Source organism: Pristis pectinata, chromosome 10 (assembly GCF_009764475.1).
Source record: "Pristis pectinata isolate sPriPec2 chromosome 10, sPriPec2.1.pri, whole genome shotgun sequence".
Taxonomy (NCBI): domain Eukaryota; kingdom Metazoa; phylum Chordata; class Chondrichthyes; order Rhinopristiformes; family Pristidae; genus Pristis; species Pristis pectinata.
The window spans coordinates 46,570,902-46,588,182 of NC_067414.1; the positions used below are offsets into that span (position 1 = coordinate 46,570,902).

The 17,281-nt window shown below is 39.6% G+C and overlaps 1 protein-coding gene across 3 annotated transcripts in view; it reads right to left on the reverse strand.

Moving 5' to 3' along the window:
• tbc1d32 (TBC1 domain family, member 32) overlaps nt 1-17,281 on the reverse strand; it is a 173,442-nt gene that overhangs the window by 11,776 nt on the left and 144,385 nt on the right. For all 3 annotated transcript variants that reach the window (XM_052024592.1, XM_052024591.1, XM_052024593.1), the window contains exons 32-34: nt 14,689-14,843; nt 10,486-10,626; nt 641-829 (exon numbers count right to left, since the gene is read on the reverse strand). In XM_052024592.1, coding sequence (XP_051880552.1) covers nt 641-829; nt 10,486-10,626; nt 14,689-14,843 — 485 coding nt within the window. The remainder of the gene's footprint in view (nt 1-640; nt 830-10,485; nt 10,627-14,688; nt 14,844-17,281) is intronic.

Here is a 17,281-nt window from a genome sequence, read left to right on the forward strand (position 1 = left end):
GCTGTATTCCACTATTTAGATAATTCATAATCAGAAATGAACGTTCAGAAAAATATCTATGTTTCGTCATTTATTCTTATCTTTGCCTCCAGAAATAAAATATATTCAGTGTACGTCTTCTGCTGCCTTTACACCACTTTACAATTTCCAATTCCCCCATGGCCACCCCAAATACCATTCAAGCAGAAAATTTTACAAAAAGGCAGGATGAGGAATATGGGGTTGAGCTATCTGCCCCATTAGTTCAACCGACTAGTTCAACCTTTAGTTAGATTCAAATGTATTCATTCCTAGAAAAGTAACATTTGCACTGGCTTGTAGAATGATTTCATACAGTGGACCGATTGTATTTTATCAACAGAGAAACATGAACTGGAACAAATTACACTGACTGACAATAACATTGATGGCTCAATAATTTTTAACAAAGAACTGCATCAATCTAAGTTGACTGCAGCCAAATATTTATAAATTTTAATATTTTTATTATAGCAATTGTGTTCAATCACCCTGAGAGAAAATAATAAATAATCAGAATCAAGTTTTGCTTTATGTGCACAAATGAGAATTTGTTTGGTGTTGCTAATTACTTTCAGGTCCAGGTTGATTTATCTTTCAAATATTTAATACCTGCACTTACCTTTAGAAAAACCTGGAGATCTTGAGTTTGCATGTGATGAAGAATGCCTTGTTGCAAGTGTTTCAGCAAAGCAATGCACATGTAAACCTGATAATCAGGGCCCAAGATTATACAGATGGCGATGTAATGTCCAATTTCAGTCCAGTTCAAATAGTTCCAGAAACATTGAGCCAGCCAGTGTTGACAAATCTGTGTACAATTAAGAAAAATGAAATGTTTACACATTTGAACTGATCGCAGTAGAAATTTGTAAGAGAATTTGAGAAAGATAACCTTATTTTGTGTTTAAATGCTTACATTGACCACATGGGGAAATCAAAAGCAAAAGGGTTTATACTGGATCTTGTTGCCATAGGAAGTGTCAGATACAATCACTATGTTTAGGAGACATTTACATAGGCAGTTTAATAGGCAGGGCATAGAAGGATATGCACCTAACGCGAGTAAATGGGATTACTGTAGATGGGCAAAAAAGTCATTATGGATGTGGTGGGCCAAAGGGCCTGTTTCTGTGCTGTACAATTCTATGACTATGATAAAAACTTCCATGATGCTGTACTGCAACTTAAGCAACCCTACATAACAAAGAGTAGCATCACAATTTTAATCTACTTTTGAGTATAACTTGATTAGGAATCATCTGCTACCATGTTTAACTTTCTATAATTTCATTTTAACAGCCTGCAGAAGTGCCAGTTTCTGAATATCCATTGGATCCTAAAATTACAAAAATATTTGAAGAAAAATTTCCATTCGTCACTCAACTCTAAACTGCAGCAATAAAGAGTGTCTGAAAAACTGACAAAAAGAACTGTATGTACAATTTGTACACATGCAATTTTTCCTCACACCAAAAACTCACTTTCTGGTAATTTTTCAGCACACAAGGCTAGAAACTGCAAAATAGGGCAGAGGAGCCAATATAACTTGATCAAAACTATTGACGTTGTTAAAAATCTATATTCAGGTTTTATAAGTAGTGGTAAATTATAACCTGAGATGTTACTGATTATTTCACATTTCTCCCTTTGAATGGAGTCCCTGCTTTCAGTATAGGTATATAACTGCAATAAAATGTGAATCAATTTTAAAACAGACAACAAAGTGTTTAGCATAAGTCAAGGCAAAAGATGAACAGTGACTAGCTCCCATTACTCCATACGAGAGGGAAAGAAGAATGAAATTACAAGTAATCAAAAAAAAAGAATAAACAGCACGAAGCACTCTCATAAAAAAAATCCCATTGAAGAATTTCCTCTTGAGTTAATCTCAACAATAAAAAGTTCTACATATAAAATTTGAAAGTGTATTCAGAGAAACATGAAGACAACTTGCCATATGCTAGATTTTCAGGGCATTATTTGATGGAACTACAAGCTCTCAGATAAGGCATTGTAGAATCTCTTCCACAATGCTGCTTAATTTGATATTGATCTATCCAAGAGTTGGCAGAGACAATGCCGATTAAATATTTATTTCTACAAGTCAATGCAACCATAATATTGCACCTTGTCAAAAAATATGAAATGTTCGTATAATAAGTATTTTATTATATTCAGATTTGGTTTTCATGATAAAAAGATATAAATACATTCGACCTTGGGGGATTAAATTCGATTAGCGCAGGGATTATGATGTAGGGTTAACCTGTGTTTACTGGTTCAAATGTGGGCAGCATGCCAATTTCATGCAGGCTGCTAAGTAATGTAGTTGTTGTGTGCAGCCAGTATTTTACTGCACTACTGACTCACAAGATCACAAGACAAGGGAGCAGAAGTAGGCCATTCGGCCCATCAAGTCTGTTCCAAAGAAAAGGGGAAAAAAGAAAAAAGTAATGACAAATGGAGGGGGGGGGGTAACGTCTGCTCCATGAGCAGAAAAAACTATTCTAACCCCAATTTCCAGCCTTATCCCCATTTCCCTTGATACCTTGACTAATTAGATATCTATCTATCTCCTCCTTAAATGCCTCCAATGATCTGGCCTCCACTGCTGTACGTGGCAAGGAATCCCATAAATTCACTACCCTCTGGCTAAAGAAATTTCTCCTCATCTCTGTTTTAAACCTGTACCCTCTAATTCTAAGATTGTGCCCTCTGGTCCTGGACTCACCCACCAAGGGAAACAGTTTGGCCACATCTACTCTGTCCAGTCCTTTCAACATTTTAAATGTTTCTATGAGGTCCCCTCTCATTTTTCTGTACTCCAGTGAGTACAGTCCAAGAGCAGACAAATATTCATCATATGTAAGCCCTTTCATTCCAGGAATCATCCTTGTAAATCTCCTCTGAACCCTCTCCAACATCAGCACATCCTTCCTAAGATATGGGGCCCAAAACTGTACACAGTATTCCAAATGAGGCCTCACCAGTGCCCCATAGAGCCTCATCAACACTTCCTTACTTTTATACACTATACCTCTTGAAACAAATGCCAACATAGCATTTGCTTTCCTTACCATCGATCCGACCTGGTGGTTAACCTTTAGGGTATCCTGCATGAGTACCCCTAAGTCTCTTTGTACTTCTGTACTTTGAATTTTCTCCCCTTCTAGATAATAACCTGCCCGTTAATTTCTGTTTCCAAAGTTTCTTTTCTCAACATTGAATTTCATCTGCCATTTCCTTGCCTATTCTCCTAAACTATCTAGGTCTCTCTGCAAACTTCCTGTCTCTTCAATATTCCCTACTCCTCCACCTATCTTGGTGTCATCCGCAAACTTAGCCACAAAACCATTTACTCCATCATCCAAATCATTGATGTACAGGGTAAAAAGAAGCGGCCCCAACACCGACCCCTGCGGAACACCACTAGTAACTGGTAGCCAGCCAGAACAGGATCCTTTTATTCCCACCCTTTGCTTTCTGCCAACCAGCCAATGCTCCACTCATTCTATTATCCTACCTACAATTCCATGACCTCTCATCTTATTAATCAGGCTCTTGTGTGGCACCTTGTCGAAGGCCTTTTGAAAGTCTAAATACATATCTACCGCCTCTCCCTTATCCACCCTACCTAAGATTTCCTCAAAAAACTCCAATAGGTTGGTCAGGCAGGATCTTCCCTTCACGAAACCATGTTGGCTTGGACCTACCTTGCCTTGCACCTCTAGGTATTCCATAACCTCATCCCTGAGGATCGATTCTATTAACTTTCCCACCACCAATGTCAGACTAACAGATGTAATTTCCTTTATGCTGCCTCCCACCTTTCTTATACAGCAGAACTACATTTGCGACCCTCCAGTCCTCCGGAACCATGCCAGAGTCTATCAATTCCTGGAAAATTATCACCAGTGCCTCTGCTATCTCTAAAGCCATCTCCTTCAGAACCCGGGGATGCACCTCATCTGGTCCGGGAGACCTATCAGTCTTCAGTCCATTTAGCTTTCCTAGCACCTTCTCTCTAGTAATCTTAACTGAACTCAGTTCCATTCCTTGAGACCCCTGATTATCTGGTACATTGCTGATGTCCTCCACAGTGAAGACCGATGCAAAATACTCATTTAGTTCCCCTGCCATCCTTTATCATCCATTATAATCTCTCCTGCACTGTTATTGATTGGTCCTATATCAACCCCTGTCTCTTTTACTCCTTATATATTTGAAAAAACTCTTAGTATCCTTTCGAATGTTATCTGCCAACTTCCTTTCATAATTCATCTTTTCTTTCCTAATGACCTTCTTAGTTTCTTTCTGCAGGTTTTTAAAAGTTTCCCAATGTTCTGTTTTCCCACTAATTTTTGCTTCCTTGTATGCCCTCCCTTTTGCTTTTATTTTAGCCTTCACCTCTCTCGTTAGCCACATTTGTGCCTTTTTTCCCCATTCAAAACCTTCTTTTTCTTGGAATATATCTATCCTGCATTTTCCTTATTTCTTGTAGAAATTCCATTCATTTCTGCTCCGCCGTCCCTCCAGCTAGCTTACTCTTCCAATCAATTTGGGCCAGTTTCTCTCTCATGCCACTGTAATTTCCTTTGTTCCACTGAAATATCGATACACCAGTTCTCAGCTTCTCCTTCTCAAATTTGAAAATGAATTCAATCATATTGTGATCACTAGTTCCTAATGGTTCCTTTACCTTTAGTTCCCTAATCACCTCCGGTTCATTACACAGCACCCAATCCAAAACAGCTGATCCCCTGGTGGGCTCATCAACAAGTTGCTCCAAAAAGCCATCCTGTAGACATTCCACAAACTCACTCTCCTGAGATCTACTGCCTTGCTGGATTTCCCAGTCCACCTTCATGTTAAAATCCCCCATAATTATCTTAATGTCACTCTGACATGCTTTTTCTATTTCTAACTGCAACTTATAGTCCACTTCCTGACTGCTATTAGGGGGCCTATATATAACTGCTACTATTATGCATGCTTCAGGAAGGAGCCCAAAATTGTGAGAGATGAACCTACCTTACTTAAAGGGAAGGTATATTGCGTTTTCAATAATTAAAATTTCCATGATAATGCTTTCAATGAAGGCAATGTGTGACACTGTTTCTTGTGTACGTTCAGGTAGAAAAATAGTTCTTTAAACATCCTGCGTGGATATAGCTTCTGGTTTACAGCCCTTCTCTCTATCCATCCTATTCTAGCTGAGAGTATCACTCTGCGTGCCCTCTGTTCATTCTGCAAATTATTTTGTATTTCAAGGGGAATAATTAATAATGTATACAAGTGTGAAAGTAACTGGTTTATGCAGAAACCTTGAAGTCAAGACAAAGTAATTCAGAGATGAATTTCCATCTAGATTCCAGCATCCGCAGTCCTTTGTTTCTCAACGTAATTCAGTACCTGGTACATCATTTTCTGTAAGCTTTAAAAATTTTGTAGAAGCACATTCCAGGAAGTCTTCATCATTTACCTTAAGTGTGATGGATAGAGGAGGAATGTGTTACCTTCAGACGGAAGGAAAAGAACAGGCAGGTAGTGCAGGAGCTCACAGAGTTTATCCCACTCTCTAACCTGCATTCAGCTCCAAGTGAAAATTTATGTTCCATGAGGAGTAAAGCCAGAGCCAAGTTTTACAAATCACTCATCTATACAAGAGGGATGGAGGAAGGCAGGGAAATAAGTAATTACGGAAGTTTCTTTAGTTAGGAGAACAGCCAGTTTCTGCAGCTGTAATGTGATTTCAGAACTGTATGCTTCCTTCCTGCTGGCAGGGTCAAGGATGTCGCTGAGCAGCTACAGAATACAAGGATCAGGATGAGCGAGTTCAGCAGTATCATTGACTTGGGTAGAAAGAAAAATGATGCTCTGCAAGCAGATTTTAGGGAGTTACAAAAGAGATTAAAATTCTAATCTCTGGAATATTTTCTGTCTCAGGCTAATGAGTAATGAATTTTCCTTCCAAAGTCAAATATCTATATATTGATTGGCACAACGTAAAGCTCATGAGCTGGTAAGGTCTTGAATTATAAATGACCCATTCTTGGGTAGACTAAAAGACATTGCAAAGTCCTCTCACCAGAAATGCAGGTCTCAAGTTTGTTGCAAAGCCTCTTTTCAGTACGTCAATTGGTAAATTGCTTTATTATTGTCACATGTACCAAGGTACAGTGAAAAACTTTGTTTTGCATGCCATCCATACAGATAATTTCATCACATCATGACATCGAGGTAGTGCGAAGAAAAAGCAGTAACAGAATGCAGAATAGGGTTATAATTACAGAGAAGGTGCAGTGCAGGCAGACAATAAGTTGCAAGGCCACGACGAGGTACATTGTGATGTCAAAAGTCCATCTTAGCGCACAAGAGGTCTGTTTAATATAAAGTGGGACCTTGAGGCTGGTGGTGGTACATGCTTTCAGGGTTTGGTATTTTATGATCGATGGGAGGAGGGAAAAGAGAGAATGTGTGGGGTGGGAGGGGTCTTTGATTATGTTGGCTGCTTTACTAAGGCAGCAAAAAATGTAGACAGAGTCCATGGAGGGGAGGCTGGCTTTTGTGATGTGCTGAGCTGTGTCTACACCACTCTGCAGTTTCTTGCGGTCTCAGGCAGAGCAGTTGTTATACCAAGCTGTGAAGCATCCAGATACAATGCTTTCTATTGTGCATCTATAAAAATTGGTGAGGGTCAGAGGAGTCATGCCAAACTTCTGAGGAGCTTCTGGTGAGCTTTCTTGGCCATGGCATCCATGTAACTGGACCAGGACACTGGTGATGTTTACTCCTTGGAACTTGAAGCTATCAATCCTCTCAACCTCAGCACCGTTGACGTAAACAGGGGCATATGCACCACCCCCCTTCCTGAAGTCTATGACCAGCTCTTTTGTTTGGCCGATATTGAGGGAAAGGTTGCTGTCATGATACCATGCTACTCCAACTCATCATTATTTGAGATTCTGTCCACTATAGTGGTGTCGTCTGCAAACTTGTAGATGGAGTTAGAGTAGAACCTGTTCATGCAATCGTGAGTGTATAGGGAGTAAAGTAGGGGGCTGAGGATGCAGCCTTGCAGGGCACCAGTGTTGAGGGTAATCGTGGCAGGGGTGTTACTCCCTATCCTTACTGATTGTGGTTTGTTGGTCAGGAAGTCAAGGATTCAGTTGCAAAGGGAGGTGTTTAGTCCCAGGTCTAGGAGTTTGGAGCTAAGTTTGCTTGACTGGCTGACTTGGACACAGGGGTGGTTTTGGGCCTTCCAGGAAGATATCTGTCATCCTATTTAAGGCTGCAGACAACTTAGCATCCACAGTCTGAATATCCATGCAACAAATGAATATGATCCTCTGACGAGTCATTTAAGAACTTTTCTTAAAATTCCATGGAGGTATAGCCTCCCTCCTTGACAGACATTCTTGCTATCGCCTGTGCCACTAATCTACTGATAGAATCGTATATATCCACCCTTTCTAGATTTCTTCCCATATCCTAAAAATGTGTGGGTTGGTAGTTAATTGGTCACTATAAGTTGTCCCTAGTAGGTAAATGAATGGTAGAATTTGGGGGTGGGGGGGGGGTAGGGACAGTTTGATGGGAATGTTTGGAGAATAATGTTTGTTTCGTTAAGTTCAGTGTAAAAATGGGCACTTAATGGTTGGTGTGGACATAAGCTGAAAAGCCTGTTGTTTCCATGCTGTATGACTCAAACCCTCCAAGATCTATGCACTCATATTAAGCAACTGATAAGTTCAGGATGGAAGGTGCCATGGATGTGTTTGACTGCATACAAGTAGAAAAAGATTATCACCATGAGAAATGGTGATGACACATTGCCCACAAACAGGAGATAAGTTAGCAGGTCAAGGAGTTCAAAAGACTCACTACTGATTTTTGAATAAAATGAACATAGAAGGGGAAAACAAAGTGGAGAAAATGGGGCATTCACAGCCTAACCAGCAACTAACACTGCTGAACCAGAAGTTGGGGATGCTCTCTTTTTCTTGCTTAATTAGTCTTCTTGAAACAAGTGAATTGGCCCTTGAAACATAATAATGATGAAGAAGAGGAAGCAGAGCCAATCATTAAGTTTTATATGGCATCTCTCCACATCTGATGAAGCTTTCATTTCTTTCTCCACAGAATGCTGTTGGACTTGCTGCATATTTCTATTGCTTTCATTTCAGATTTCCAGCATCTGCAGTTCATTGATTTTCAAACCCTTTTGTTACAAAGGTTCACAGTGCCAAGCATAAATAGATTCTAGTGGTCCGCTACCAATAGCAATACCAACCACCTCACTGCACCATTCTGCCTTTCACTAAACAGCCCTTCAAGCACTTGTTCACTCACTGGGTTTTGTCCATCATCAATATTTTTCATCAATACTCTTCATCAAGACTCTGCCTTTACCTCTCGCTGCCTTGGTGAAGCAGCGAGCATAATCAAAGACTCCATCCACCCGGGTCATTCTGTCGTCTCTCCTCTTCCATCAGGTAGAAGATACAGGAGCCTGAGGGCACATACCACCAGGCTTAAGGACAGCTTCTATCCCACTGTGATAAGACCCTTATACGATGAGATGGACTCTGACTTCATGATCTACCTTATGACCTTGCACCCGATTGCACTGCACTTTCTCTGTAGCTGTAACACTTTACTCTGTACTGGTATTGTTTTTACCTGTACTACCTCAATGCACTCATACTAACTCAATGTAACTGCACTGTGTAATGAATTGACCTGTATGATCGGTATGCAAGACAAGTTTTTCACTGTACCTTGGTACAAGTGACAATAATAAACCAATACCAATCCCTCCCTAAGCCAGAGACATGTGATTCCCTCCACTGTACTGCACACAAGCTTTGTGAAAGTCAGTATGCATATAGGATATCTATCATCCTGTTTAAGGCTGCAGACAAGTTAGCATCTGAATATCTATGCAACACATGAATGTGGTCCACTGAGGAATCATTTAAGAACTTTGCTCAAAGTTCTATGGAGATATAATCTCTCGCCTCAGCAGTCAATCTTGCCACTTTCGGTGCCACTGATCAATTAGCAATAGAGTTGTATACATCCACCTTTTCTACTATGGTGAACTGCATGCATAACACATCTGTATGTAATTTACAGATCCACCCCTAACAGACTACTTTTCAGCAATAAACCTGGCATACAGCACCTGCATCTATCTGAGCAGAGTGTCAGAAGGACTTTCAGCTCTCAGACCTGCCATCACTGTCTACTTGTGCTCACTTGTGGTGAAACCCCAACCAGCTGTCAGCAACTCTTCAGAAGCTCAACATTATCCAGGATGAAGCAACCCACTTGATTGGCACTCCATCAACCATTTTAAACTTTAGTTCTCTCCACAATTATGAGCCAATGGATGCAGTGTATACCATCTACAAAATGCGCTGCAGTTACCCATCAAGGCTACTCAAACAGCCCCTCTGAAAACTTTACCACTAAAGGGGACACGGGCAGTAGGTGCAAGGGAACATCACTACCTATAGGGTTCCCTCCAAGCTGCACACCATTCTGACTTGGAAGTATATCACTGGTACTTCATTATCCCTGGGTTTAAAACTTGAATCAGAATTGAGAGACCAGCTTAACCAGAAGGACTGCAGCGGTCAAGAAGGTGGCTCACCCCACTTTCTCAAGGGCAATTAGGGATCACCAATAAATGCTGCCCTTACTAGTTATGCCCAGATCCCAAAAACAAATTTTTAAGAAGTTCTGTAATACTTGCTGTTCATGTGACTGCCATGAAACACATGAGAGTCAGGCAAAGTGGCCAACCTAAATGCCTGATTATTTTTCTGTGCTGTTGCAAATAGAGATATACTGTGAATATTATCTTTGATCTTGTAACACCCTGCACCGCCAGGACTTAATCATGTCATTATCTCAAAATGAAACAGACAATGCACAGACAACAGACAGGTCAATGAGCTTCTGTGGTGAGAGAAACAGTTAACATTTCAGATTGATGACATTTCATCAGAATCAGGTCATTAAATTGAAACGTTAATTCTGTTTCTCACTTGATAAATCCTGTCTGAGCTGCTGAGTATTTACTGCATTTTCTGTTTTATTTCAGATCACCAACTACATACTTTGATTTCACGATCTAAATTGTGTAGTCAACTGAGGAAAAATATTCCAAGATTAGAAAAATTATATCTCTGTGACTAATCATGAATCACCAGAAATTATGATAATAGGTATACTAATTTTATACCAAAATATCCTCAGTAAATACTGCTATAAATTACAAGTCTTTAAAAATATCATGTAATTGCACAGTTAAATTTAAGTCTATTTCTGAAAGTTTTAATAGAGCCCACAGGTCAAATAAAATTAGTGTAATAAGAAGTATTACATTGATTAACTTTCTAGTTATAATGATGGAAGTTTTCATAAAGATGCATTTTCTATAAATTAACATTTCACCTGTGAAGGAGTGAAGCCTGACATGCGGAATGCTGAGAAGACAAGTGGCAACTCCATCTTCAGTAGCATCTCAATGTAATAAGTTGTGCAGGAATACACAGGATGGATACCAGACTCCGCGCTTTCCACAGGAAGGTGGATCTGCCAAGGTGACAACAGATGAATATATTTAGAACAATTTACAGATTTACTCTCTCCGGACAAGTTATCGTGTACCCTGCTCAAAACTATGTCTTGATTTATTTTTGCTTTCTTTGTTTTGCCTTACTATAACCAAGTTATTTTATATTTGAGAATCGAGGCAGAAACAATCAATTACTCAAACTTAAGATTCAAAATATAGAAGTCAATGGGAAATCATCTTTAAGGGTAAACATTTGTAGTAAATGGAACCTTTCAGCTGCAATTGTTGGTCTTTATATAAAAAAAATCCCATAGTCCTAGATGTAGTGAAATGATCACAATCCTTCTCAAAGAAATACTTATCCTAGCTATCTCACCATTCAGAACAAAATGAATATGATAGGAAAAATCTCCCTTCCAATCTCTCTAAGTAGAATGAGCAAGGGCATGAGGATAAAAGAAGCTGGAAGGAAGATCATTGTGGATATTTCTTCGTCACCTTCAAAATAAAACTCTTTGTCAGATAGCTGGCCTTTTCTTATGAACACCTTTTTGTGTTTTATGTGAGGAGAATTGAAATCAAAAATGTAAAAGGCTTTAACTAGGCAATGTTCCACCCCAACCAAAAGTATTGATCACCTCAATACTTACTGACCACACCACTCAGATTTCTAGCTTTCTTTTGCTCTGCCCTGAGTACTAGTATCTGGGCATCTGTTGCCAATCAGCATGTTATTTTGTCTTAAGTTCTGATTACAATCTATGAATAAAGGCAGAAGGCAAAGCAGGATTTCAAATTAAGTACACTATATCAGTCTTTACGAAGGAAACAAATCCTGCCCAATCCTCAGTAGAAGGGAAGGTAGAAGAGATAATGGATAAGATGAAAATTGATTAGGGAGGAGGTACCAGAAAGCAACAAGAAAACTGGACCAGATGGGATGCATATGTTGCTGAGAGCAGCGGGTGTAGAGGTTGCTGCAGTCTTGCCATAATATTTCCATCCTACCCAATTATAGGGGAGGTGCCAGAGAACTACAAATTGGCAAATATAACACCCTTGTTCGAAAAATGGTTTAAGAACAACTACAGACCCATCTGTTTTATCTTGATTGGGGGAGGATGCTTCTAGAAAGAATAATTAAGGAAAACAATTAATTGACATTTGGGGAAGCTTAAATTTATAAAAGAGAATCAGCATGATTTGTAATCAGCCATGATGTTATTCAATTGCAGAGTAGGCTCAAGAGGCTATGTGGCTGACTCATATTCTTACTTCATCTATTCTTTTGTTAGAAGTACATTTTGCTCAACTAACAGATAGATTTTTCAATGAAATAACAGAGCAGGTTGCTGAAGGGAATGCAGAAGATAGATTTTCAGTAGATGCTAGACAAAGTCTCACACAAAAGGCTAGTTAGCAAAATTAAGGCCAATGGAATAATAAGGTGGCACACTGGCACAGCTAATAGTACCTCTGCTTCACAACTCCAGTAACCCAGGTTCAATCCTGACCTCTGGTGGTGCTGTCTGAATGGAGTTTGCACGTTTGTCCTGTGATCACATGGTCCAGTTTTCTTCCACATCCCAAAAATATTCGGGTTGTTAGGTTAATTGAGCCAAAGGGCCTGTTTCTGTGCTGCACCTCTCCACAACTCAATGAAAAAACATGGATGGAAAGCAGTAAAGCATTGTTTTTCAGGATGAAGTATGGTAGGCATTGGTGCTCTCCACTTAACAGTACAGAAAATCAAATGGCCTCCCTCTAAGCTCTAACAATTCTGTTAACTTAGGCACGTGCCAGCCACCTCTATGCTCTTTGTCTGAAAATAATACTTTGTGGTAGTGCTTCTTAAGCAAGCAAATATATCAAGAAGAATTATATGTTATTGTGGCAGACAATAATCCAGAGGTTCCAATGATTGCTCAGACATTTTGCAGTGACAAAAAAATACCGAGAGTCAGTCAGTACCTTTTATAATTAGTAAGCAAAAATAATGGAAGATTACCAAAATCTAAAAGCTTCCTCCTGTGCTACCATTAAATGACACATTAATGGATAAACTGAAAACTGCAGAAACAGTTGTGAACAAATGGTTCTTACAGAACACCATAAATAAAGGCAAGTCACTTATGGACAGAATTTCTTTCTGTATAAATTAACATACATATATGTCATGTCATTTTATTGAATACCATACCTTTTTATTGTTCTCTCACCAATTTTCTTCCCTTCTCTCAAAAATGCTGATCCCAATTCTGAGCATTTTCATCAGGGAGAATCAGGATGTAGTATTTCAAAAATTGCAGCACAGAATTTATTACCTCAGTCATATCCGGCCATCAATTTTTTTTTTAGAGCCGTCACACTAGTCACATTGGCAGGCCAAGTCCCTGCCTTTTCCAGTGAAGCCAACTTTTAATTATGCAAACTGCAGTCTGCTGAAAAATGTATGATACTGATGTAATTTTAAAACACAACTGCCAAGAAATTTTATTGTGTTGGAAAACATTTTTGTGCAGTCCACAGCTGAACTTCATCAAAAACTCAATCTCCTTCATTATAGAAGCAAATCCTCTTTGTATTTAATGACCCATAGTAGCTAAAATGTGCCTAGTTTACTTAATCAGCACCCATGAGTTTAAGGTATCAATTGTCCTCCAGATAAGCCTTACTTTGAGTGGTTTTCTGAATGTCCTGTTCCCTCTCCCCAAATACCACTCAGTTATTCTCTATCCATGTTCTCAATACTCTTGATCACCTCAATAACCACCTCCAACTGCAATCACTTTACTGCCTGATCATCACCTCTGATCAGATTTTGCCTGACCTCCATTCCATCCTCTGTCCAATCGCTCTCTGTCTAATCCCAACCACAGACAGGCTAACTCTCTAGGGACCTGACATCTGTAATCCATGTCTACTCAATCACCAACTCTATCCCCTCTTTAATTTACCCTCACCCAGCCCAATCCTCTCTCTGACCATCCCCCACCGCTAACTCTGGCCTGCAACTCCCTGCACCCAATGCCAAACCTAGTCCTGAACTTCTTAGTATCCAATTCCAACTTCCTACCTCACCAATCCAGTCTGAACAAAACCTACCACCACTCTATTACCCTGTAAATCCTGCTTCTACCATCAATACTTCTTCTAAACCACTGATCCACTCTAACTCCTCACTAATCCACTCTCTACCTCCCAATTCTCTCTTTACTCCTCCCATCCTTAGGCTTTGCAGCACAATTAATTTCCTTCCAATGACTTTTGAGCCCTGAAGTATGCATGGCCTATTCCATCATGCATAATGCCTTGAGCAATGTGCAGCACTCTGTTGCCAAGGGAGAGTGAAGTATCGTACACAACTGACTCAGGCCCCCTTACAGAGCTGCTTTAATATGCCTTTCCAAGCATGGCGCTATTTCTAGCCCTATTAGCAATGTTTCTGCCTTTAAACAAATGTGATTGATATGCTTGAACCTCCCATCATTGGTTTCTCCTGGGTAATCCAACACCCTGCTCATTCCTGGTCAGAAACACAACAAAAAGTGAAAGTTACCTCACTGATAATGTTGAGATATGGTGCCAGTCAAATTCCATTACCTCATCCTAGCAGCCATTATTTATGTATTTAGGCAAGGTTAGATGTTCTTCTCTAGCAAGGTCATTAGAGTGGATGTGTCCAGATTATATTACGACTCCAATTCAATTCCTTAGGTCAGATTAACATTAATTGTGAAACTGTGATCTCTTTAGGGAGCCTATCTTTGCCCTGAAGAGAAGTTGACAATTTTTGTAAAACTTATTTCAAAACTTCAAAGCTAAGAGTGACCATTCTAAATCTCAAGATTACTATACCATTAACAGAACCAATACAATACAATACCCTATGTAGCACAATGCAAATGGGCCCAACCCTTAAAACGAACTGAGCACTTTTCTGGGCTGGTGCCAAAGTCCATTTTGTGGAAAGCAGAAGAGGGAGTAAAGTTATCCAAATCTTTTCAAAAGTTTGCCACCTTGAACGCAATGAAAAAATCTTGAGCAATAACATTAAATTTTCCTACTGGAACACATACCGAGCGATGTAGGCGAGGCAACCAGAGAAATGCTGAAACAAGGAGGTTCGAAAATTGTTGCAGAAATTTTAGTGTTCTCTCTCCGTCCCCTGACATGATCAAAAATGCAGTAGATGCAAACCAGTCATGCCTAACATAACCTCCCTGTAGACAGCCTGTAAACTGCAGTCAAGGAAACCTCACAGCAGAAATCATTATTTTTAAGGCATAGCACTCCTGTTATGTTTCTATCAGTAAATTTGAATCCTGATCTTACATCCCCTTCAGTGCAGAGGAAATATATGTTGTTCTACTGAATAAGTTTTTTTTACGTCTGGCTGAGGTGAAAAATCTTATGAATATTTAGAAGCTTAAAAAGGTATGGCACATAAGAGTAAATGTTTGATTAAATAATGCACTGGTTTCAATTTGCATCATTTTACTTGTGTAGTGGTATGATTCTTAAGTTACAATTTGAAGTATAAACTTATTAGCACGGAGTGTCAGTACATATGTTTGACTCTGTAATAGCACTTCAGGCTGGTGGAAAACCAGCATTCAATGTTATTAAATAGGAAGTTTTGATACTAATCTGTGATCTTCTCTCTGGTCAACTTCTAATCACAGCATCATCAAAAGAGGAAGCCAAGGGCATTACTCCAATGATGAGACAGAACAAGAGCCAATCTTTCCTGCCTCTTTGTGTGCACCCCAATGATGACTCAAAGTTTGGTGACAAGCTTTGAGATGACTCAAAGCTTGTCACCAAACTCCGAGACCTAGGACTCAACACCTCCCTCTGTAACTGGATCCTTGACTTTCTAACAAACAATCAGTGAGGATAGGCAGCAATTCCTCCGGCACGATTATTCTCAACACTGGTGCACCTCAAGGCTGTGTCCTCAGCCCTCTACTCTACTCCCTATACACTCATGACTGTGTGGCCACATTCTGCTCTAACTCCATCTACAAGTTTGCAGATGATACCACCATTGTAGGCCATATGTCAAACAGTGATGAATCGGAGTATAGGAAGGAGATAGAGAGTTTAGTGGAATGGTGTCATGACAATAACCTTTCCCTCAATGTCAACAAAAGAGCTGGTCGTTGACCAGGAAAGGGGGCGGTGTACATACACCTGTCTACATCAATGATGCTGAGGTCGAGAGGGTTGAGAGCTTCAAGTTCCTGGGAGTGAACATCACCAACAACCTGTCCTGGACAAACCACGTGGATGCCATGGCCAAGAAAGCTCATCAGCACCTCTACTTCCTCAGGAGGCTAAAGAAATTTGGTTTGTCCCCTTTGACTCTCACCAACTTTTACCGATGCACCATAGAAAGCATCCTATCAGGATGTATCATGGCTTGGTATGGCAACTGCTCTGCCCAAGATCGCAAGAAGCTGCAGAGAGTTGTGGACACAGCCCAGCGCATCACGGACACCAGTCTCCCCTCCTTGGACTCTCGTCTTGGTGAAGCAGCCAGCAAAATCAAAGACCCCAACCACCCGGGACATTCTCTCTTTTCTCCTCTTCCATCGGGTAGAAGATACAGGAGCCTGAGGGCATGTACCACCAGACTTAAGGACAGCTTCTACCCCACAGTGATAAGACTATTGAACAGTTCCCTTATACAATGAGATGGACTATGACCTATGACCTCACGATCTACCTCGTTGTTACCTTGCACCTTATTGCACTGCACTTTCTCTGTAGCTGTGACACTTTACTCTGTACTGTTATTGTTTTTTTTACCTGTGCTACATCAATGGTCTCTGTACTAACTTGATGTAACTGCACTGTGTAATGAATTGACCTGTAAGATCGGTTTGTAAGACAAGTTTTTCACTGTACCTCAGTACAAGTGACAATAATAAACAAATACCAATAACCCCCAGCAACATATGACCATAATTCTTTCATAGTCTGCAAGAACATAATACAGAGAATTTTGATAATTCGTTAAAAATAGTGAAAGATTAGGAAGTGCTAGTCAGAGTAAGTAACTGTGAACTTCAAGTGTTAGATTCTGATGTAGTATGCATTTCTCAAAGTTACAAGGAAAATAGTCAAATTCATCTGGGAGCTAGAAGCAGTTTTGGGTGAACAATTGAAATGGTCACTGAAGTAGCAATATAGGTTACATAAAACAAATATTAAATTATGAATGATCTCCATAATGAAGCACTGATGACTGTGATGGCATTTTTATTGTGATCTGGAATTTGAAGTTATGACTTGGGACCAAGTTCAAAAGGTATGCAAAATGAAATAAATTTGGAATCATATCCAATATCTCAAGGATTTTCTTATAAAATTAGATTCATAAATGTATTGTTAACATTTTGCACAGTAGAAGAATGTGAATTTTGGATGAATAACCTATGACCCAAGATATTTTATAACAAGCAAATCTTGTGTGAATCATGTTCATTAGTTTGAACAATGATTCTGGATTTCCATTATTTTTCTGTTTAAGGCAAAGTGTAATAATGAGGAACTTATTTTTGCAGCTATAAGTTACAAATGATTGTGATTTGATCAACAATTTTTGCTTCTGTCATTTCTTTACTTTGTTCTCAAGTGACTTCAGTAGGATGGTAGTTCTGAGAA